This window comes from Eucyclogobius newberryi, unplaced genomic scaffold (genome assembly GCF_026437365.1).
Source record: "Eucyclogobius newberryi isolate DKJ021-1_F unplaced genomic scaffold, fEucNew1.0.hap1 SCAF_18, whole genome shotgun sequence".
Lineage (NCBI taxonomy): Eukaryota > Metazoa > Chordata > Actinopteri > Gobiiformes > Gobiidae > Eucyclogobius > Eucyclogobius newberryi.
This window is the reverse complement of record NW_027315812.1, coordinates 31,229,688-31,253,935: the sequence shown is the minus strand read 5'-3', so window position 1 is coordinate 31,253,935 and position 24,248 is coordinate 31,229,688. Positions and strand designations below refer to the sequence as shown.

At 43.4% G+C, this 24,248-nt stretch overlaps 1 protein-coding gene across 2 annotated transcripts in view; it reads left to right on the top strand.

Annotated features, from left to right (window-relative positions):
- Positions 1–23,454, top strand: part of snx7 (sorting nexin 7) — a 30,903-nt gene extending 7,449 nt beyond the window's left edge. For both annotated transcript variants that reach the window (XM_072451220.1, XM_072451219.1), the window contains exons 4-9: positions 5,524–5,682; positions 8,634–8,832; positions 12,489–12,688; positions 14,155–14,241; positions 19,458–19,610; positions 23,319–23,454. In XM_072451220.1, the coding sequence (XP_072307321.1) occupies positions 5,524–5,682; positions 8,634–8,832; positions 12,489–12,688; positions 14,155–14,241; positions 19,458–19,610; positions 23,319–23,399 (879 nt within the window). In that variant the 3' untranslated portion in view covers positions 23,400–23,454. The remainder of the gene's footprint in view (positions 1–5,523; positions 5,683–8,633; positions 8,833–12,488; positions 12,689–14,154; positions 14,242–19,457; positions 19,611–23,318) is intronic.
- The last annotated feature ends 794 nt before the right edge of the window (positions 23,455–24,248 follow it).

The following is a 24,248-nucleotide window of genomic DNA, read 5'->3' as shown; positions in this document are numbered from 1 at the left end:
AGTCACTACACAGTCACTACACAGTCACTACACAGTCACTCTCTCTCACTCTCTCACTCCCAGTCACTCAGTCACTCTCAGTCACTCACTACACAGTCACTACACAGTCACTCTGTCACTTTCAGTCACTCCCAGTCACTACACAAATCAAATCAAATCAATTTATTTTTGTAAGGCCCAAAATCACAACAACAGTTGCCTCTGAGGGCCACAGGGAGAAATGAATCAACAATGTCTGTGGTGGCGATGGAGTCAGACAATGTCTGACTCCACAGTCACTACACAGTCACTCACAGTCAGTTCTTGTTGAAGTCGGTCACAGTTGCTTCAGTCTCGACCAGTTACGACTGGACTCGCATTCGAATTGCAAAGTGTGAGACACAGAAAACATGTTTGAGTTACAAACTTGATTTTGGCTGTGCTCTAGTGCAGAGGCATGTTTACTGACACGTCCACACACACAGAGCCAAGCGGCCAATGAGAATCAGCAGAGGGAATGCTGGAAACGGCGTTTGGGGGTAAAACTTTGTGAAACCAGAATCTCTACAACCTGGGGCTTGTTCTATGCAGCTGGCTGAATTTACCCTTGATATGTTTGTTTTACCTTTTAATCATAAGGCAGGTCTCAGTGGTTTGCAAAAAAGACGTTAAATCAATTCCACATTTGTGTGAGACGTGGCAAAGGCAAGGCAAGTTTATTTGTAGAGCACAATTTGTACACAAGGTTTGGAGAGGCCAGTGAGCAGGCCGTTACAGTTGTCTAATCTACTGAAGACAAATGCATGAATAAGTCTCTCCAAGTTTGTGTTCACTAAACTCTGCTCAGCTCTAAAGTATCGGACTATGATCTTCCATGATCCTGACTATGTCCAATGGATGAAAAGGCCAAGAAGAGTTGATGTGTCTAAATGATTTCAGCATTATAATACTGCCTTCATCCATTAGCTAAAACTGTACCAATTTCCGTTACATACCAAAATTGTGAATACAATTGTGTATTATGATACAGTACTCACTGGTAATACATTTAAATGACTATGTGTTAGCGGGGTCCTTTTAGTACTGCATTCGACGTGAGTATTAAATAAAACAGCAGAATACGTTGTCTTCGTTTTTGTGTGATCACCGCTTCCACACGGGCACACTTCATTTATTGATCACAGGTGCAGGCCATTCATAATTTCAGGTCAAACCACGTGACAACATAAACGCCATGTCATTGGCTGTCAACAACAATCAATAATATATGGGCGGACACTAAATGAGAGCACATCTCAACACTGTCTTTATGTTTTATTTATTATTTGTATGATTACATTAAGTTTTGGGTAGCCAATATTCAAACTTCTTGATGGTGGATAGGTCTATCACCATGTAATAGTGTGTTTAGACTTATACACATGTAATAGTATGTTTAGACTTATACACCATGTAATAGTATGTTTAGACTTATACACCATGTAATAGTATGTTTAGACTTATACACCATGTAATAGTGTGTTTAGACTTATACACCATGTAATAGTGTGTTTAGACTTATACACCATGTAATAGTGTGTTTAGACTTATACACATGTAATAGTGTGTTTAGACTTATACACCATGTAATAGTGTGTTTAGACTTATACACCATGTAATAGTGTGTTTAGACTTATACACATGTAATAGTGTGTTTAGACTTATACACCATGTAATAGTGTGTTTAGACTTATACACCATGTAATAGTGTGTTTAGACTTATACACCATGTAATAGTATGTTTAGACTTATACACCATGTAATAGTGTGTTTAGGCTTATACACCATGTAATAGTGTGTTTAGACTTATACACCATGTAATAGTATGTTTAGACTTATACACCATGTAATAGTGTGTTTAGACTTATACACCATGTAATAGTATGTTTAGGCTTAAACACCATGTAATAGTATGTTTAGGCTTGTATCGTTTAGGCCAGGAGTGTCGAACTCATTTTGGGCCGCGGGCCGAATTTCGACGCTCAGGCTGGGTCACGGGCCGAACATATCGTAAAACATAAAACAATTTAAAAAAAAAAAGCTATATATAAAGCTTTATACAGCCTACGCTGTTTTTGAAGCAATTACTGGATCAATTAAAAGAAATTACAAAACATTTGTTCTCAAACTGAAATGTATGAAGAAAAACAAGTGTAATTTCACCAATAATGTGCATCACAACTTCAGAGTTGATCTACAGAGCAAAATATTTAGTCTATTGTTAAATATTGTTAAATAGGTATTTGGAACAGAAAAATATTGTATTTGACTTAACAAAATAAACTTCTCAAGATCTAAAAAACATTTTAAATGTACTAACATTTCTATAGTTATCTGTGCACCTGAACTGACTGCACTAAATACAAACACACGTGGAGCGTTTAAGGAGGTTAAGTTACGCCTCTTGCCTTGAAAATATAGAATAAGTGCACGAGCCACAGTGTTCCATCAAACCAAACTCTTTTGTCAAATCGTGGGCCAAATATTATGTAAAAAATAAAAAATATATAAGAAATAAATAGCTTTTTTACAGCTTAGTAATAGTTGTGGCGACTGTTGCACAAATGTGCAGCAGGTGAAAGACTGAGTCCATATTCATGCAGCAGCAGGAACAGGAACATGAACTTTTGATGTGATTTCTGATGTGAAATGTTCATATCACAGACATGTTTCTGCTCGAAGTCAATATGATCAGTGACAAAATGATTCATGTAGTGACTCAAATGAGTGCATTGTGTTTGTGTTCACAGTCACATTAGTGTGGACACAGTCAAAGTATGAACATGAGTTCATACTTATTATACTCTGACCTGTGTTTTTACCTGTGGCTGCTGATCTGTCCAGGTTTGTAGAGGATGTTTTCCTCAGAGCATCATCACAGAAGTTAGTTCTCTTGTTGTTAGCTCCACATTAGCTCCACTTATAGCACAACTCTAACATCCACAAAACCGTCTTCTTTCTTTCTTCCACGTGTTTTCCAAACCATACATCTCTGTCCTCGCTCAGACCTCTGCTCTGAGGTGCGTAAGTGCTGTAGAGTGCGCAAACGTGCATCTTACTTCCCTCCGCACTTCTCCCTGGGCAGTACACACAGCAGTGAAAAGCCGCGTGGGAGTGGCGGCCACCAGCGGCATTGTGGGACGTGTAGTTTTAGCGCTAAAAACGGTTACGGATGTAACTACGGTTCTATGAACGGGACAAAATATATATATTTTTTTTATTTGTATTAAATATTAATTCAAAATGTTCGGCGGGCCGCATTAAAACGTTTGGTGGGCCGGATGTTTGACACCCCTGGTTTAGTATTTGCACCAACTTTTTTCCAAAATCCCCCCCAGTGGGGTTTAAAGGCCGTGGCTACAGAGCGCGGCGAGGTCAAATAGCCCAGCTGTTTCAGGAGCCGCGGCACATCAATTAATTAGACCCCAAATTATGTAATGGATATGAAGAGCCTTATTTACACTTAGTTACAAAGAAAAAAGGTCATATACCTGTATATTTATTCAGAAAATTCCTTCAAGTTACACCAATATATTTATTTGTCAAATAAAATAAAATTACAGATGAGATTAGATGAGTTTTGGCCCAATGTTTTCGCCCAAACAAATATACATTAAACATATATCAACGTTTCATGACACCGCCCACCGCTATTACTTTGAATCCCACAACAAACTAAACTGTCGACAAGAGGCTGGTGCTACTCGTCTGCCCCCGAGCCTCCGTCCCAGCACCTGTTACCGCCTCTTTACCACCTGTTACCGCCCATTAGCGCCTGTTACCACCCCATTAGCACCTGTTGCTGCCTTTTATCCCCCCATTACCCCCCGTTAGCTCCCTTTAGCGCCCCATTAGCTCCCTTTAGTACCCCGTTAGCTCCCTATAGCACACCGTTAGCTCCCTTTAGTGCCCTTTAGTGCCCCATTAGCACCCTTTAGTGCCCCGTTAGCTCCCTTTAGTTACCCGTTAGCTCCCTTTAGTTACCCATTAGCTCCCTTTAGCACCCCGTTAGCTCCCTATAGCACCCCGTTAGCTCCCTTTAGTGCCCTTTAGTGCCCCATTAGCACCCTTTAGTGCCCCGTTAGCTCACTTTAGTTACCCGTTAGCTCCCTTTAGCGCCCCTGTTAGGATCGTCACAGGAGATTTGGCTCGAGGACGATGCCAGGATCCGTGCAATAGTGAATCTGTTCAGGTCCTGGGTGTTCACGTTGGCTCCATGTGAGACCAACAGGTTGATGACTTAGAATATCTGTCTCTGGACGCCAACATCAGGCACGACATGTGGGACCTGTCCAGCATGTTGGGGTCTGCGTTCCTGGACAACAGCGGGTCCAAACAGCTGCAAATCTTGTCCTTTTGGAGTGGAGGCCATGCAGCAGGCCATCAGCACCATCCTGTGATCTTTGCTGAAGTTGGCGCTGGCTCCTTTATCCAGGAGCATCTTGGTGAGGGCGTGGTTGGTCACACTGATGGCGCACATCAGAGGCGTCTACTCAGAGTCCAGTCTGCTGTCCACATCCAGGCCATCGTCCAGAAGCTTTTCCACTGTTTCGGGCGCAGTATCAGCCTCTTTCTTGTAAGTCGAAGGCTTTTTCACCGGCAGGCCGATGTCCCACTCATCACTGCTGACCTCGCTTTCGTCTCCAGCGGGAAAGGCGAACTCTATGGAGTCCATCGGGCCTCCTTGGAGCTAATGCTAAGCTAGGGTTAGCTAACACACCAGCTAACAGTGGCTAACAATATGATTATATCTCATAATTTTGAGCTGTTTTAATGTAGCTTCAGTCTTTTTTCTTTTTAAAAAACTAATTTCAGTCATTTTTTTATGTGCATTAACTAGTCTTAATAAAGGTTTGGACCTGGTTTAGTTCTACCTTGGGCTTTATCCAGTTCTGGTTTGGACCTGTTTTGACCGGGTTTTATCTTGGTTTAGTCTGGACACTAACAACAAACACATAACAATCAAATCAAGAGGTTATTAGTTACATTTATTTTAAGTGCCCTTGAAAAGATTTCAACACAACCTTTCTTATATAAAATATGATAGGGAATATGGAATAATTAAATGAATGAAGGAAAAATTACTGGCTGGCCTGGGAACGCCTCGGGATCCCCCCGGAGGAGTTAGGGGAAGTGTCTGGGGAGGAGGAAGTCTGGGAGTCCCTGCTCAGACTGCTGCCCCCGCGACCCGGCCCCGGATAAAGCGGCAGAAGATGGATGGATGGATGGAAGGAAAAATTACACTTTTCTAGTGAAGGGCCTGTCTCCTGCTTTTCTCCATGGAGATGTTAGTGCTTTGCCTAAAATATTCCACAGTATGGAATTAAACGTAGTTACATGAATAAATCTAATAAATAAATAAATCAGGAACAGTCAAATCAAATCAATTTATTTTTGTAAGGCCCAAAATCACAACAACAGTCGCCTCTGAGGGCCAGTCTCCATCTGAAAACGGTCCCAATGCCACTAAGAAAGCTGCATTTATTTATCCTTTGTGTGTTTTAGCCTCTGCCTGAGAAGTTTGTGATGAAGGGAATGGTGGATCGATTCAACGAGGATTTCATCGAGACCAGGAAGAGAGCGCTGCACCGCTTCCTCCAGAAGATCTCAGTCCACCCAGTTCTGTCCCACAGTCCGCACCTCAAGGCCTTCCTCAGCGCTCAGGTACAGGGGACGGGGCACACGTGCAGTTAGTGGGGTTCACGTTCTAGAAATAAAAATGTCGTTGGCCTACTCTCAGACTAAGGACTTTGTATTACTGCATAGATGAAGTACAATCACGTCAACCAATCAGGAGCATCCTGATTGGTTGACGTGGGAGGGCGTCGGAGGGTCCAACTGGAGGCGTTTGGCCCCGCCTGACTGTAGCATTAGAGCCTAAAACATAAACACATAGTAAATATCATGGTTAACCTTAGAAGGCTGATACATACTATTGAATTTACATTTTTCAGGCTTTATTGGACAAGACAATGTAGCATGAAATGGGGATGAGAGGGAGAAGGACAATGCTGGAAATTGTCTCATCCAGATTATAAATCACGGCCCTGCGGTCGGCTGCACATGGAACCCGCCATCTACTCAACCTCTGAGCGCCACTGAGATCCATACTATTTGAAGCAGTTATCATTTCAAACTAACATAATATGTCAGCTTTAAAGAATGCTTCTAATATGTTTAATGTGGTAAACACCGCAAAGAAACACGTTTCTGATAGGACAACAGCTTTGTTTTTGTGGCTAAAAGTAATGCAAACTACTACTACTAGTACTTTTAAAATATAGAACAGCATAAATACTCTTCAATACAGCTCTGAAAACGTTAAAAGCTTCAACGGATAAAATACCATATTTTGCGCACAAAAAGGCGCATCGGATTATAAAGCGCACCATCAATAAATGGTCTATTGTGGTTATTTGTTCAAATATAAAGCGCATTAAGCTAAACAAAACAGACAGATACGTCAGTCAGTTGAGCTTTATTAAACATGTTCTACTCATTCAGATCAACATTGTTCAACATCAAAACACACTCTGCTACCGCTAACAGACACGTTAGCGTATTCACAACAACTCCCAAGACGAGCTCACTAATAACACGTAAAATACAACAGAATACACTCACTTTTTCAGTTCATCTCTCGTCCACAAATCCCTCAAATTCTTCATCTTCAGTGTCTGAGTTTAACCGTTGGGCTGAATGCTGTTCATCCCGCATCCCGGGTCCATCTCTGAGTCACGGGGCAGTTCAGTGATGATTCCGGCCTTCGTGAAAGCTCTGACCACAGTTGGGACTGATTCTTTAGCTCAGAGTTTAAAGTCTGCTTCGTAAGCGCGTCTCTTGCAATAATATAATAGATCCACGGTCTCTTGACAGGAGCCATCTTGGGGTCCTTAATTTCAGGTCCTTGATTTAGGTGTCCGGGTGTTCCTGACGTATAATGTAGTTTACATTTTGACAGAGCGCCGCGAGCGCCGTGTGTAGCGGTGGACTACTGTTCCCAGAATGCTTTGCATACATGACAGGGCTCAGAATAAGCGGAATAGCGGAACGCAATTTCACTCAAATGCAATGCATTCGTCAGAAAAAAGTGTTATATCGCAGCTTTTGCGATACAAAAATGTGTGTTCAATCGTATAACCAAAGCGCCTAAAAAGCACTGATCATTCGTCAATTGATAGTCAACAACGGCATGACGCAATTTAGGACGCTGTATTGACTTGACGAGGTCCCGCTGCTGCTGGCGTCTGAAAGCGGGAGGAACCACTGGGAGAGCGGAGGCGATGAGGGGCTTTGACGAGCGCCACGTCTCGCTAATCTCACGACAATAACTAGGTGTAACACAATAACTATGTGTAACAGTTATTGTGTAATCTCGTCGCCCTCCGCACGCTCTCAGGTTTTCACCCGGAGGATGTCGAATTCAAAGGGGTCAAACTCACTCATGTCCAGGACAAAACCAAGACGTGTTGTGCGTTTAAAAATCCAGAGCACTAAGAGAAGTCATTCTGACACAAACAGCTCATCGTCATGACGACTCTGGTGGTGATATGTTACTTGTGAGTGTTAAGACAATTAATATGTAAATGAGACTCATGCAAATAGTCATCTGATGATGATGATGATATGGAAGAAAGTTGTAAATAAGGCCATCTGACTTGGTGTTAATTAATGTGTTCAACAACTAATTTTATTTGTAATTTTTCTGCTTTATTTTGAAACATTTTAGGTGTTTTCAAGTTAATTTTCAATTTCAAGTTTATTTTTTTTTTTAACTAGAATACATTTGAAATTATTAAATGAATATATAATTTTTGTGTTTTACTGTGCAACTTATCAAATTGCAATACAAATTTGAAAAAAATTAAAGGATTGTTTAGCAGCACTGCTATACAATCCTTAATCTGAGCCCTGTATTTTGTTGGGACTTCCGGTTCCGGAGTACCGTAAATGTGCTTCTAGACGTGCATCTGAGGCTCTTGTGTACACCGTGTACCACACAAAATCGATTCGAGGTCAGTAAACACAACCAGAATTAATCCATATATTAAGCGCACCGGATTATAAAGCGCACTGGCGGTTTTTGAGGGCATTAAAGGATTTTAAGTGCGCCTTATAGTGCGGAAAAACGGTACCCAACACAGAGCAAAGAAACACAATTCTGACATTATATATTATATTGTATGTATATATATTTATATTATATATATAATTATATTTTTTATATATATATACGTACGTACGTGTGTGTGTATATATATATATATATATATATATATATATATATATACACACGTACGTACGTACGTACGTGTGTATATATATATATATATATATATATATACACACGTACGTACGTACGTACGTGTGTACGTACGTACGTGTGTATATATATATATATATATATATATATATATATATATATATATACACATACACATACACATACACATACACATACACATACACACACACACGTGTGTATATAGTAGGCTTAAAGTCAGAAAATTACAGTATCAGTATTTTAAATCTTCTCTGTGTTGGACCAGGAGATATTCCTGAGGCTTCTAGGCTTCGAAAAATGTTCTTTGTTGAATGAAGTGGTCTGTTTTCAGGACCTGACTCCCCATAAGAAGCAGGGCCCGGGGCTGTTCAGTCGGATGGGGGAGACTGTGCGCTCCATGGCTCAGTCTGTGAGGGGCACCAGGGGCCGAGCAGAAGAGTTCTTCTTGCTCCAGGACTACGTGGACAAGTTCAGTTCCAACATCAGCTCTGTGGACAAGGTGACTCAGAGGATCATCCGGGAGCAAAGAGGTGAGCAAACACACAAAACACACATGTTCATGGATCTCCGGATCAAGATGACATTTTGAGGAGTTTTGACCATTCAAAAGAGTCTTAATTTTGTTTTTAGCAATTTTTATGGAAACATTGCTATGTCCTCTTCACTCTGAATGATGTAAAGCATCCCCTGTCTTTAAAACTTCGGCAAGAAAAACTACAAAAAAAAAAAAACTGTGGGAGAAAGTAGAAACCTCGAAAAGAACCACAATGAAGAAGAGATCTTACTCCCACTGTAGGAGTTTGCTTTAACTGTCTAATTACTATGTGGCCTGCCTAAAGAGGGCTGTGTAAGTCAAGGCTCTACCTGGAGGGGCGGGACCTCACCTGTCTTTCTTCTTGTTCATCTTTATTCATCCACTGAACACTTTGTTTTATCAATTGTTTGAACATTTATTTTTACACATTTTGGTTTGTTAAATAAATAGTATTTTCATTTGGGAAGGATCTTGTTTGTGGACAATAATTAGTTTAAAGTGGAGTGTCAGGGCTATTTTCTGCTCAGTCACCAAGAAGCACAGGATTAAAAACTGACTCTACAGCCACAGACGGACAGGATGGTCCAGGACTGACGCTCATGACTGTAGAGCCACAGACAGTAAAGACAGAGGGCCTGAGGGCGTGAGGAGAGGTCATCCAGGAGGGTGAGGAGAGGTCATCCAGGAGGGTGAGGAGAGGTCATCCAGGCTGGTGAGGAGAGAAGTCATCCAGGCTGGTGAGGAGAGGAAAGGTCATCCAGGCTGGTGAGGAGAGGAAAGGTCATCCAGGCTGGTGAGGAGAGGAGAGGTCATCCAGACAGGTGAAGAGAGGTCATCCAGACAGGTGAAGAGAGGTCATCCAGACAGGTGAAGAGAGGTCATCCAGACAGGTGAAGATAGGTCATCCAGGCAGGAGAGGAGGGTCATCCAGGCAGGTGAAGAGAGGAGAGGTCATCCAGACAGGTGAAGAGGTCATCCAGACAGGTGAAGAGAGGTCATCCAGACAGGTGAAGAGAGGTCATCCAGACAGGTGAAGAGAGGTCATCCAGACAGGTGAAGAGAGGTCATCCAGGCAGGAGAGGAGAGGTCATCCAGGCAGGTGAAGAGAGGTCATCCAGGCAGGAGAGGAGAGGTCATCCAGGCTGGTGAGGAGAGGTCATCAAGGCAGGTAAGGAGCGAGGAGAGGTCATCCAGGCTGGTGAGGAGAGGAGATCCAGGCAGGTGAGGAGAGAGGAGAGGTCATCCAGGCAGGTGAGGAGAGAGGAGAGGTCATCCAGGCAGGTGAGGAGAGAGGAGAGGTCATCCAGGCAGGTGAGGAGAGAGGAGAGGTCATCCAGGCAGATGGAGAGAGGAGAGGTCATCCAGGCAGGTGAAGAGAGGTCATCCAGGCTGGTGAGGAGAGAGGAGAGGTCATCCAGTCAGGTGAAGAGAGGTCATCCAGGCTGGTGAGAAGAGAGGAGAGGTCATCCAGGCTGGTGAAGAGAGGTCATCCAGGATGGTGAGGAGAGAGGAGAGGTCATCCAGGCAGGTGAAGAGAGGTCATCCAGGCAGGTGAAGAGAGGTCATCCAGACAGGTGAGGAGAGGTCATCCAGGCTGGTGAGGAGAGAGAAGAGGTCATCCAGGCTGGTGAAGAGAGGTCATCCAGGCTGGTGAGGAGAGAGGAGAGGTCATCCAGGCTGGTGAAGAGAGGTCATCCAGGCTGGTGAAGAGAGGTCATCCAGGATGGTGAGGAGAGAGGAGAGGTCATCCAGGCAGGTGAAGAGAGGTCATCCAGACAGGTGAGGAGAGGTCATCCAGGCAGGTGAAGAGGGGTCATCCAGGCTGGTGAGGAGAGAGGAGAGGTTATCCAGGCTGGTGAAGAGAGGTCATCCAGGATGGTGAGGAGAGGTCATCCAGGCTGGTGAGAGAGAAGAGGTCATCCAGGCTGGTGAGAGAGAAGAGGTCATCCAGGCAAGTGAGGAGAGGAGAGGTCATCCAGGCAGGTGAAGAGAGGTCATCCAGGCAGGAGAGGAGAGGTCATCCAGGCTGGTGAGGAGAAGTCATCCAGGCTGGTGAGGAGAGGTCATCCAGGCTGGTGAGGAGAGGTCATCCAGGCTGGTGAGGAGAGGTCATCCAGGCAGGTGAGGAGAGAGGAGAGGTCATCCAAGCAGGTGAGGAGAGGTCATCCAGGCTGGTGAGGAGAGGTCATCCAGGCAAGAGAAGAGAGAGGAGAGGTCATCCAGGCTGGTGAGGAGAGGTCATCCAGGCTGGTGAGGAGAGGTCATCCAGGCTGGTGAGGAGAGGTCATCCAGGCTGGTGAGGAGAGGTCATCCAGGCAGGTGAGGAGAGGTCATCCAGGCTGGTGAGGAGAGAGGAGAGGTCACCCATGCAAGTGAAGAGAGAGGAGAGGTCATACAGGGAGGTGAAGAGAGAGAAGAGGTCATCCAGGCAGGTGAGGAGAGGTCATCCAGGCAGGTGAGGAGAGGTCATCCAAGCAGGTGAGGAGAGGGGAGAGGTCATCCAGGCAGGTGAAGAGAGGGGAGAGGTCATCCAGGCAGTTGAAGAGAGAGGAGAGGTCATCCAGGCAGGTGAAGAGAGAGGAGAGGTCATCCAGGCTGGTGAAGAGAGAGGAGAGGTCATCCAGGCTGTTGAGGAGAGGGGAGAGGTCATCCAGGCTGGTGAAGAGAGAGGAGAGGTCATCTAGGCTGGTGAAGAGAGAGGAGAGGTCATCCAGGCTGGTGAAGAGAATAAAATATATTTCAGACATCTAAAAATGCATCAAAATTTGCATCGCCAAAATCCGACACTGCCTCACCCTCCCCGCTGCTGAATCCCTCATCCATGCCTTCATCTCCTCCCGCCTTGACTACTGCAACTCCCTCCTCACTGGCATCTCCTCCCATTCCCTCCATAGACTCCAAATGGTCCAAAACTCCGCTGCCCGCCTCCTCACCCACACCCGGTCCCGTGATCACATCACTCCCGTTCTCCGCTCTCTCCACTGGCTCCCCATCAAGCAGCGCATAAACTTTAAAATACTCCTCCTCACCTTCAAAGCTCTTCACCACCTTGCCCCCCCCCTACCTGTCTGACCTCCTCATCCCCCACCGCCCCACCCGAGCTCTCCGATCCTCCTCCTCTCTCACCCTGACTGCACCAACATCCCGACTCAAAACTTTTGGCGACAGAGCATTCTCCCGAACAGCACCCCGACTCTGGAACTCCTTCCCCCAACCTGTCCGCCACTCTCCCTCACTCACAACATTCAAATCCCGCCTAAAAACATACCTCTTCACCCAAGCCTATGACCTCCCCTACCCCTAGCCTCCTCTACCCCATTGCCTACACTTCTACCCTCTGTTACATCCCCATCTTTTTCTCTCTACTTCTTCTGTCTTGTTCATTTTATCTGTATATTAATGTGTATTGTACGTGTTGTCCCCCCTGTCTGTAAATACCCCCCCCTTTTTTATTATGTTCAGCGTCTTTGGGTCACTGAAAAGCGCTATATAAATAAAAGTTATTATTATTATTATTATTATTATTAAAAATGCCCTGACGAGTCTTAAGTGCAATTCTCATTTTCATATTTGGGACAATTGTCTTGTTTGCGGTTCAATCAGCATTTCAACTGTGGTTCAACCCCTAAAGAGCCATCCATATGTGTGCAGAGTGCCTGGATGAACTGCGGCAGTACAGCCCCACCTACAGCCAGTGGGCAGAGCTGGAGGAGGACCTTTCGGAGCCTGTGAAGGGCGTGGCCAGGAGCCTAGAGCTGTGCGGTCAAGAGACAGAGAAGCAGGCGCAGGAGCTGTCCGAGGTGCTGCTGCCCGTGCTGCACGAGTATGTGCTGTGTGCCGACACACTCAAGGTACATCTACTTCCAGCTTTGACTCATAACTGGACACGACAGACCAAACTATAGTAATTTAAATGTATTTGAGGGGGCTGTTTACTCTCACAACACATATGTTGGCAGGCTCCATGTGCAGGCGGCCTCAGGGCCGTGAGTTCGAATGCCGGCTCTGACAGTTAACTGCATGTCCTCCCTTTTCTCTCATCCCCATTTCACACTCAGCTGTCCTGTCTAATAAAGCCTACGGGCCAAAACATTTTTTTCTAAATGATGATGATAATAATTTGACTGTATGTCTACATTGGCATCCCACTTGATTTCAGAACCATTTTTTTGGGCCTCTTGTTTATCAATGTTTGGCAAAATCTGTGTCTAAATGTGACAAAAACGAAGTGCTCTGGAGTACCATGTACACACAGTAAAAGTACTTAAACTGCACAAAACGTACTGCCCCTTAATCTATTGTACATTAGGGTAAGCATTAACAGAAATGCAGTTAAATGATTATAACGAAGCAATCGTATGAAAATGTTTCCTTTTGCTTCACCTTTGTGGCTAATAAAGCCTGCTTTATTAGCCAGGAAAGAACAGAGTGAAATGGGGGATGAGAGAGAAGAGAGGACATACAGTAACATGCACTTGGAGCCTGGCATATGTGTGCTGTGCCTTAACTAGTCCACCACCGGGCAGCACTGGAGGCTGCTGCTTTTCAAGGTTTTAAACTCATCCCAGGTTATTGTCAGGAGCTTATTGCAGTAACCATAAAACTACAGCATTACTCAACTTACAATGAGCAGTTAGAAACACCTCGTGGCATACGGCCCTTCGTCCTGACATGGGGGTCCCTCGTCTGCAGCGCCGTACTGTGCACTGATTATGGGATTATGGGGAAAGTAAGACTGTTAAGTGCACTCTGGTCCGGATGGTTCCAGTGACGTCCTCGTGCTGTGCCTGGTGCCCTGCCACAGCAGTCTGGGCAGATCCGGTCCTGTCCACCTCACGTGTGTGCCTGATTCAGATGTGGAGCAAAGTATCCAGACTTTAGTGAGGAGAGGTCCGTGCAGGTTAACCAGATTGGCGTCCTGTCCTTCGTGCTCACGGGCCGTAGGCCTCTACGCGCCTCCAGGAAGCCTTTTCAGGGCAAAGATGTCTTGTACTACTGATGTTGTTGTTGTTTCTCTCTTTTCTCAAGTTCTTTGTTTTTGTTCTGTGTAGTTATATTCTATTAAAAAAAAGAAACATATAGGCTAAACCTATTGTGTGCATATATTTGAGAACCTGAAAAGACAACAAAAGAAGCCTTGGCCCTTTGAGGCGACCTTACAAATGAAACCAGATTTATGAAACGGCTCCGTCTCGTTCAAACAAATCTCCAGTGTGGATGTTAAATACTGTTGTAAAATGTTCTTTCAACATCCACATTGGAGCATCCATAATGACAAATAATATTCCAATGTTTCTATCCCGACTTCTTCCTGCAGACTGTTCTGAGACGCAGAGACAACATCCAGGCCGACTTTGAGGTGAAAAATGAGGCTCTGGCGACCAAAAAAGTGGACCAAGACTCGGTGAGTTTAAACAAAAAACAATCTAATGTTACGTTTACTGCAGCCGCCTTCAATCCGAGCATCACTGAGATTTTTCTTTTGCTGTATCCATAAAATTGTCTGTTACTACTTACTTACTACTGGATAAGGAGATTTAAACGGTACAGAACAAACCAATAAGAGAAAGGACCAGCGTGACATGTGCCCCGTGTTCTTCACTGAGAGGAGAAAGTGCTGAAGATTAGACTTTTCACTAACTCTGAAGGCCCCGCCCTCCATGTGTAGTGTTTGGTCCAGGTCATTTCTTGGTTTGAAGTAATTGTACTCTTACCCAAATCAAATGTTTGCCACTGAACCCACCTCTGATGATCACAATACTAAAGGTTTTGAACTTGATTTCAATTTCAATAATGTTATAAAGGTCTTTTGTATTGTTTTAGAGTTGATATAGTCCAGAAAACCATCATTTATTCTTGGAGAAAGGCTCAATATCAAAGTTTCATATTTGAAGTCAGACTTTAATCGTCATGATCTTTTTTTCAGACAGTTTATTTTCCAAGTGTAAATTTGATCAGTTACTATAGCAACTTCAGCTCCAGCGCCCAAGTATCTGGGCATGTGCAATTCAACTCCATTCAATTTATTTTTGCAACGCCCAGATTCACAACAGTAATTGCCTCGGTGGGTGTCCCAGAATAGCTGATGTGCAGTTTGAGAAACCGTGCCAAATTGAGGAGGGTTCTAAAACGGGCAATAACAATATTCATTTCAATACCACGTTGAGAAAATATCACCCTTAACAATACAGTATCGTTACGCATGGTCGCACTGATACTTCGCCCGGTTCACTTTGGAGCGGATTGGTTGGTTCACTGCCATAAGTGAACCGTACCGGCTCATTTAAGCGGCCCAAAGTGGCCCTTGAGAAGTACTAGCCCAAAGCAGTCTGGCTCGCTTTCGGCTCCCACAATGCTTCAACACGAGATGATTGGACTAGAAACACCGACTTAATCCTGTGAAAAAACCTTTACACTGATGCAAACTTATATCTTTAGAAAAAAAGACGTGCACTTTAGTGTTTCCTGTTTATTGACGCACGGCGCTCATGTCAAAACCAAAAATACGATATTTCCAGTGCATAATGCAGTTAATATGATCCAAAGCCAATGCATTACAGAAAGAGAGGTTAAAACACGGCGTAGAGAAGTGAAATGAACGCAGAATAAGACGATGATAAACTGGAAGTAGTTTCCTGTTTACTCTCGCTTTAGCCACGTCTCAGCGCTACAAACTACGAATTACTAGATATCTTTTTGTGAAGCGCTGAGATTGGCCTTATGATTTCAAATGTATATTTCAGGTACAATTTATCAAGAAAACGTGTAATGTGTGATATAGTGGTGAGCGGTGCCGAGTATTGCAAAGGAATGAGTGAAAATGTCTTTAAACGCTGAGTTCTTTCAGTCCCAATCTCTTCTTTTCACCCTCGCCCCCGATGATCAGTCCCCGTGTGCGCGCGTGTTCAGCAGTCGTCCTCCTGGAGCTCAGCCTTAATAACGCACACACCCCTCGCGCTCCTCTCAGCCAACAAAAGCTTCCCGACAGATTATCCAAACATCCAAGTCCCCCAGCTGCGCTCCTCTTGCCCTGCTCCACGGGAATCCCAGCGTCAATACTCCTCCCAATGTAAACCCACACGCTAATCGCAGCTAATGAAAATTCCCATATCCTCCGCAGGGGCTCGGTGGATTCAAAATGTCAGGAGACGAAGAGTGCAGAATGAAAAGTTAGCCGAGTAAAGGACATGGCTATATTTGGAACGAGTGGCGTTCAGGTGCAGATCATATGTGGATCTATAACAGGGTTTAATTAAGGAGAAGGCCGCGGAACGATAATGCAGTCACTTTTAATTAGTGCTGTGCCGGTTATGTGGGGGAGGAGACGAGCAGGAGGTACAGTGTGGTTTGGGTAACCTTTGGATGGATAAAGCAATACTTGGTAATACAAACATCAGTTGCACTATTCAAATATACTGCAAGAAGACAGAAGTTTGAAAATCTCTTTGGAATAACAAGATTTAAGGTTTACTTTGAGTCACTTTTGAGATAATGGAGCAAAAGTAAATGTTCTCTGATAATATAAATATGTGATTTAAAAGACACGTGTTCTGCGTTATTAGGACTATTAGCTATATTTCTCCATCTCGACAAAGACAGCACCTATGTCCACTGTTTGTGATGGTTAGTTCAGTCTTTAATACAGTCATCGCTCATAAACTAGTCCACAACAGTCTAATTTGGGCCTGGGCAGGTCACTGTGCCCCTGGATCATGGATGTCTTTAGTAATAGACCACAGAGAATCAGGATGGGACCTCTCATTTGAAACACTGGTACGCTGCAGGGCTGTGTCCTGGGCCCACTCCTTTATTCCCATTTCACTCATGACTGCTCCCTCATTCACAGCAGATGACACCACTGCCGTAGGTCTGAAAACAGAGTCAGTCTACAGAGTGCGGGTCCTGCATCTTTTCTATGGTGTGCTGACAATAATCTGAACCTAAACGCCTCTGAGACCTCTGAAAGTCCAGACTCACTCAGCCGCCTGCCCTCTGTATACAGAGAGAGGAGGTCTCAGCTGACTTCACCTGGACCAGTCACTTCCGTCACAAGGCCATCAAGGCCAAACAGACTCCAGGAACGCTCCTCTCACTCAGCGCCTCCTCATGAGCGTCTAGATGTCAGCCATAGAGCGCATCCTGAGAAAAAAAGGAGAAACTAAATGATCTGGTCTGATGAAAGAAAGAATCCAAAATAGAGGTACAAAAGCAAGTTTAAAGGACAACACCTATAATAATATGTATCATACTTTTCAGACTTTAAGACGCAACTTTTTCCCCACACTTTGAACCCTGCAATTGTGCGTCTAATTTATAGATTTTTACTGCTAACAGCCACCAGGGGACACTCTAGCAGAAACCACAAGCATTTGACACACTGTAGAAGAAGACGTCAGTGGACAGTGGTCACTGTCCATGGGACACGTTGTGTTTTCTGTATTTTAACCTGTTACCATCCACCTGCGCGCCGGTGCGCATTTTCCAAATGACAAAAGTTCTCTTACATCACTTTTATTTCCGTGGTCAATACCAGCAAGTTATACATCATTTTAAAGGTTATTTTCTCAACAAAACAAATATGTCATTGATTTACATTGAATAATATGCCCCAATAAGCAATTGCCAATAGTTTGTGAGAAAGTCTCAACTTTTACAAACGCATGTCCTGTTTGCTGTTTATGACGGACGAAACGGCTTTCAATCTGTATATTCTTGTACTCAGTCTGTCCATAAGGATCCATAGAACAACAATATCCACTTGTGTTTTTCCTGAAGTTTTCCGATTTCGAGATCTTGTCAGGTAAACAAAGTTTTCTTCTCTTACGATATTCAGGATTAAGGCTCGTCCGGCGCATTTCTCCGTCCATAACAAATGACCCGTTTGACTCATAAGATGTTGTTTGGCATCGATCTTTTCTTCAGACTGTTTCCTACAGAATGAGACCATTTTTTCTGTCCAGGGGTTTGTTTTCTACATTCTCCGGGGGGAAAAAATGCGCCGCTTCCGACGCGCGCATGTATCTTGCTTTTAGCCACATAGCTCACGCTAAGTGTGACGTAGCAGACTTTGATTGACATATTATTCTAGCCAATAAGAATAGCTTTAGAATGGTGGGACTAAGGCCTTATTCACACAGAATCGTCTGTATTCTCGTGCGTAAGGCTGTCAGAGCTTAGATTTTTCTGCATTTGGCGACTAGATTTTACGCATCACGTTTTCTGATTTTATTAGCCTTTTGGACGCGCGTTTTGTTATGTATTATTCTACCAATACAAAAAATAAAAAATATATATATATTTTTTTTTTTCACCTCTATATGGGAAATTCATGGGTAAACTCATATTTACACATTTTCATATACATTGTTTTTAGCAGTTATAATGGGTATTAGAGGCCGACAAAACATCAAAATGTATGTTTTATGATCATAGGAGTTAAAATTGTAATAAAACAGTTTGGCACAGTTGGCACATATTTGGATCACTTGTTTTCCGAATATACTTTTTGATACAAAAAGGTCAACAGCACCAAAATGCCTGTTCCTAGAGATCTGAAACTTTACACAGTTGTTGTCAACAAGATAAACATAATGTACAGTGAACAGCATAAGCACACAATGAAGTATGTCATGCTCAGGACCATTACAAATTGACAATATTCAGACGAGACTAAAAAATGATGTTTTGTTTATGTTTGGGCTTCTGGTGACCATCGTGGATGGTCTCATTCTGTAGGTAACAGTCTAAGGAAGAGATCGATGTCAAACACTATCGTATAAGTCAAACAGGTCATTTGTTATGGACGGAGAAATGCGGCGGACAAGCGCATTCTCGTCCGGCGAGAAACGAAGAAAAGTTTGTTTACTTGACAATATCTCGAAATCGCATAACTTCAGGAAAAATACAAGTGGATATTGTTTTTCAATGGTTCCTTACGGACAGACTGAGTACAAGGATGTACAGAATTAAAGCCGTTTCGTCCGTCATAAACAGCAAACAGGATTTTGTAAAAGTTGAGACTTTCTCACAAACTATTGGCAATTGCTTCTTGGGGCATATTATTCAATGTAAATCAATGACATATTCGTTTTGTTGAGAAAATAAGCTTTAAAATGATGTATGGCTTGCTGGTATTGACCACGGAAATAAAAGTGATGATGTAAGAGAATATTTGAGATATAGAAAATGTTCGCCGGCGGACAGGTGGGTGGTAACAGGTTAAGGAACCAGTTAGCCATGAAATAGAATGAAATAAAATCTTGTTTTTTTTTGTTTTTTGTTTTTATGCCTCTAAAAAAACAGAAAAGCGATGTCCTTACTGTGAGTGGGCTTACATCTCCACAAACCTGACTCGTATCTGGCCTTGAGGAGCCTCCTACGGCTGTTCCTTTGGTTGTAATATTCCACAGTATGAAACAGCTCTATCTCCATGACAATGTCCTGAAGAATGCTTTTAACTTTCCGTTTCCATGGAATCATGTCAGAAAGTGACTGTCGCTTTAACATTGTTGATGATCTGTTCCTTCTGCTTCTGTTCTGTCTCATACAGGCCTGTTGTGGTGGCGTGTTGTGCCACTACACTGCACATATGCTTATTCTACCTGTGTTTGTGAGGTGCAGGTGCAGGAGGAGGTGACCGCTCTGGCTGACCGCTTGGAGCAGGCGAACACGGCTTTAAGAGAAGACTGGGCCCGATGGAGGAGCAGCCTGAGGTCAGACGTGAGAGCAGCGCTGACCTCCACGGCTGACGCCAACCTGCAGTACTACGACAAGGTGCTGCGCTACAACACACAACACACACAACCTGCAGTACTACGACAAGGTGCTGCGCTACAACACACAACACACACAACCTGCAGTACTACGACAAGGTGCTGCGCTACAACACACAACACACACAACCTGCAGTACTACGACAAGGTGCTGCGCTACAACACACAACACACACAACCTGCAGTACTACGACAAGGTGCTGCGCTACAACACACACAACCTGCAGTACTACGACAAGGTGCTGCGCTACAACACACAACACACACAACCTGCAGTACTACGACAAGGTGCTGAGCTACAACACACAACACACACAACCTGCAGTACTACGACAAGGTGCTGCGCTACAACACACAACACACACAACCTGCAGAACTACGACAAGGTGCTGCGCTACAACACACAACACACACAACCTGCAGTACTACGACAAGGTGCTGCGCTACAACACACAACACACACAGCCTGCAGTACTACGACAAGGTGCTGCGCTACAACACACACAACCTGCAGTACTACGACAAGGTGCTGCACTACAACACACAACACACACAACCTGCAGTACTACGACAAGGTGCTGCGCTACAACACACAACACACACATCCTGCAGTACTACGACAAGGTGCTGCGCTACAACACACACAACCTGCAGTACTACGACAAGGTGCTGCGCTACAACACACAACACACACAACCTGCAGTACTACGACAAGGTGCTGCGCTACAACACACAACACACACAACCTGCAGTACTACGACAAGGTGCTGCGCTACAACACACACAACCTGCAGTACTACGACAAGGTGCTGCGCTACAACACACAACACACACAACCTGCAGTACTACGACAAGGTGCTGCGCTACAACACACAACACACACAACCTGCAGTACTACGACAAGGTGCTGCGCTACAACACACACAACCTGCTGTACTACGACAAGGTGCTGAGCTACAACACACACACAACATAGGACACACACAACATAAAACACACACAACATAGAACACACACAACATAGGACACACACAACATAGGACACACACAGCATAGGACACACACAGCATAGGACACACACAACATAAAACACACACAACATAGAACACACACAACATAGAACACACACAACATAGAACACACAAGACAAGTTGCAAAAAGTGATACAATCATCAAAGTTAAGCATTTTGTATTCGTCACGTATATATATATATATTTTATATATATTATATATAATTACAAGGGTGATATTCCGAGCTGCAAGATCTGTTGCCATCAAATCCAAATTTGAATGTTTGCAGTGACCAAATCACAAAGACTGCAAATGTTTAAGTAACATAACTATCTTTTAGTTAATGCTCCTCTCTCTCTCTCTCTCTCTCTCTCTCTCTCTCTCTCTCTCTCTCTCTCTCTCTCTCTCTCTCTCTCTCTCTCTCTCTCTCTCTCTCTCTCTCTCTCTCTCTCTCTCTCTCTCTCTCTCTCTCTCTCTCTCTCTCTCTCTCTCTCTCTCTCTCTCTCTCTCTCTCTCTCTCTCTCTCTCTCTCTCTCTCTCGACCTATTTAATCTTTTGTTCTTCCAATTTTATTAACTTCAAATTATAGATCAAACACCTGTTTCCGTGACATTATTTTGATATGGTACTTTACAGTGTCTGAAGTGCAAATCTCTAGTGCTGCTTCAGTTGTACCACTAGAGGGCAGCAGCGCATCGGAAATGTCTCTTTGGACCTTGTCAATAATATAAATGATCAAGTGAAACATTTATTATAAAGAATAAAAAGACATGAATACTTACACTGATTTTATCATAATATTTAAGCTACAAACGTCACTGAATTAAAATAGAAAATGCAGCTCTTGTGGTGCAAGGGTGCAATCTTTCCTAAGAATCTAGTGAGAGGAAACATCCTCTTTACATGTTACTGGAGAGAAATGACACAAATATCATGGAATAAACATGTTATATACTGTGGGCATTGGCTTCACCCTTTATTTGAAGGACGTTTGATTTGATGAAATACACGTTTAGTCCTTCAGAATAAAAGTGTCTGTGAACTGGATGCAGCTCATCCCTAATCTCGTGTGTCTGCGAGTGTAAACCGAGTGATCCGAGAATCAATGCAATACCAATTAACGACATACGGGTAATTAGCTGGAACGTGCAGTGCTGAGAGCATTTACCCCTTAACTACTCACAATCCCTGGTTCGATACATTTATAAAGAGATAAAGCTTGCATATGTTTGTTTTCTATTCGAGAGCACAGCTGGAGTACATCCCAGATATGGATTTGTTCTGCCCAGTGGTCGAGCGGTAAAGTCCTGTTCTCGTCCTCTATTAAGAATGTGTTCACACTTGTCATCATCTGTTCCTACATTCAGTACATTTTAGACCTGATGCAGACTTGGTTTGGTCCTGTTCTAGTCCTGGTTTGGTCTAGTCCAGATTTAGTTTTGGGTTTCGTCCCAATTTTGATGTGCTAATGTGACACGCCCTTAGTGTCATCCATGCAAAATACTTGAAATACTTGATCCTTTGTATAATCTGCACTGTTAGATTTTAGACAGCACAGAATCCCGTTTTCTTGTGAACTCACAGGTTAAGACTAGATACAGCTACAAACTGGTCTTAACTCGGTCCTGAGTTAAGACTGACTTAAACTAAGAGCAGCTGGAAGAATCGGCTCTTGGATCTGAGGAAGCCCTGGTCAGCTCCAGTTTATGAATCTGCACGATGATTGTTATGACTGTGCTTCTGCTGAGGCTGGACTCCTCTGACTCCATGGCAACCTCATAGCAACCAGCCGGACAGACGATGGTCATTAGACTCGCAGAAGAAGAAGATTAGCAGAAGAGGCCTTGCTGTTATGAATGGAAACTACTTTTTGATTGAAGAAACAATAAGTAGATGTTTGGACTTTAATCGGGTAAAGTGTGTGCTCCCTCCACTTGCTATTCAAATTTGCACATATCAAAATATTGTAAGTTAGCGGTTTGTGATTCAGGCCACAGAATGCCGTTATACTATAGAGAAAGAACAGATTTGTTGCACCAAGATGGTTTATACCCAACTTGGGAGTTCCGGTATGGAGCAATCAAGTTGCAGCGCTTTCGTCTTTCCGCGGATTTTGCTCTAAAAATCTCCATTTTTTCCCCCTGCGAAACCCCCAAAAAAACAAGGAACCAAAGTGATGTGTGATCTGGAAATACTTTGATCATCTAAACTGACGTCTGAAGCCAATGCAAAAATGGCGGCTACAACAGCAATCTCTAAAATGTGGCCCCTGGAGGTCCTGGGTTTTGAGGACATTAAAGGATTTTAAGTGCGCCTTATAGTGCGGAAAATACGGTAGTTGGGCAAACGGAATCTCTCAAATATTTAGTTGTAGTTTGCCGAAAAAAAATCATAAAAGAATGTGTCAATAATGTTTGTAGTGTCTCAAAAGGGAAATATGTAATTTATTGATTTGGAAGTTATTTAGCACTATAACTATAAAACGAGCGCCTGAAAAAAGCTAAACGAACGTTCCAATATCACTGCTGGTTAAGTCTGAATGAAGAGTGTGGTTCCTATTCCTTCAAAGTTTTAACTTTTACTTTAATGGCAAAACCAAAGCATAAGACTTAAGACATAAGACTCACAGCTTTATGTTTGTTCTCTAATGAAGCTCAGAGAGACGATTGTACCTAAAGTGAGGTGTTTGTGTTGCAGTGTCTGGCTGTGTGGGAGTCCTTCTTACTCTCTCAGAAGGTGGATCCAGCTCAGCACCAGAACCACAACGTCTCCACCTGAAGAAGAGCCAAACATCCCACCACCCGAGGGCCCGCCCACGCTCCTGCCGGACACAAATGACCAAAGACGGAGTATTCCAGAACACTGATCGTAGAACCAGAGGGAGGAGGATCTGAAGAGCCTGAGGGACATTCGAAGAACTCTACACTTTGATTTGTGTTTAATAAAATATTTGTCCCCAAAGTTAGCTCTTGTTACCATTAGTAATGTTAGTAACTTTTTTATGACAAAAGTGGGCATTAGTTTGACACTTTGAGCGTACGCTTGAGCAATATGCAAGTCACTGCACTTTAGCAAATACTCTGCGTGTATTTGAAGAATTCATTTGCAAAAACATAGTGAATTTGAGGCTCTAGAGCAGGCATGTCCAAACTAGGGCCCGGGGGCCAAATGCGGCCCTCAAACCAATTTTTGTTGGCCCTCCAGCTTCCTGCTGTCGGCCCAAACAACAAAAAGTAGTACTTTTTACGGTGAAATTAGGAAAATTCAGGAATATTGATGTCATACCAACCTAATATTAATGTTCTAGGTCTAATTAAAGGTGTGGAGGTTCATCGCAATTACGTCAAATGCAAAAATTCGAATGATTCACTTTGTCATTCAACAAATTCAACATTGTCAATTTGTTTGTGGCCCTCTGCCCCGTTTAAGTTTCAAAATGCGGCCCTTAGTGAAAAAAAGTTTGGACACCCTTGCTCTAGAGGCTTGAAACTTAATATTGGGACTGTTGTTTTGAAGATATGCAAGAGTTGAATATTGAGTATTGTATGATGTTAAAAAAAATAATCATGAAAAAAGTTGAGGTATAAACTATATCGGGACAAAGTCACACAATTCTCTCCAGCCAAT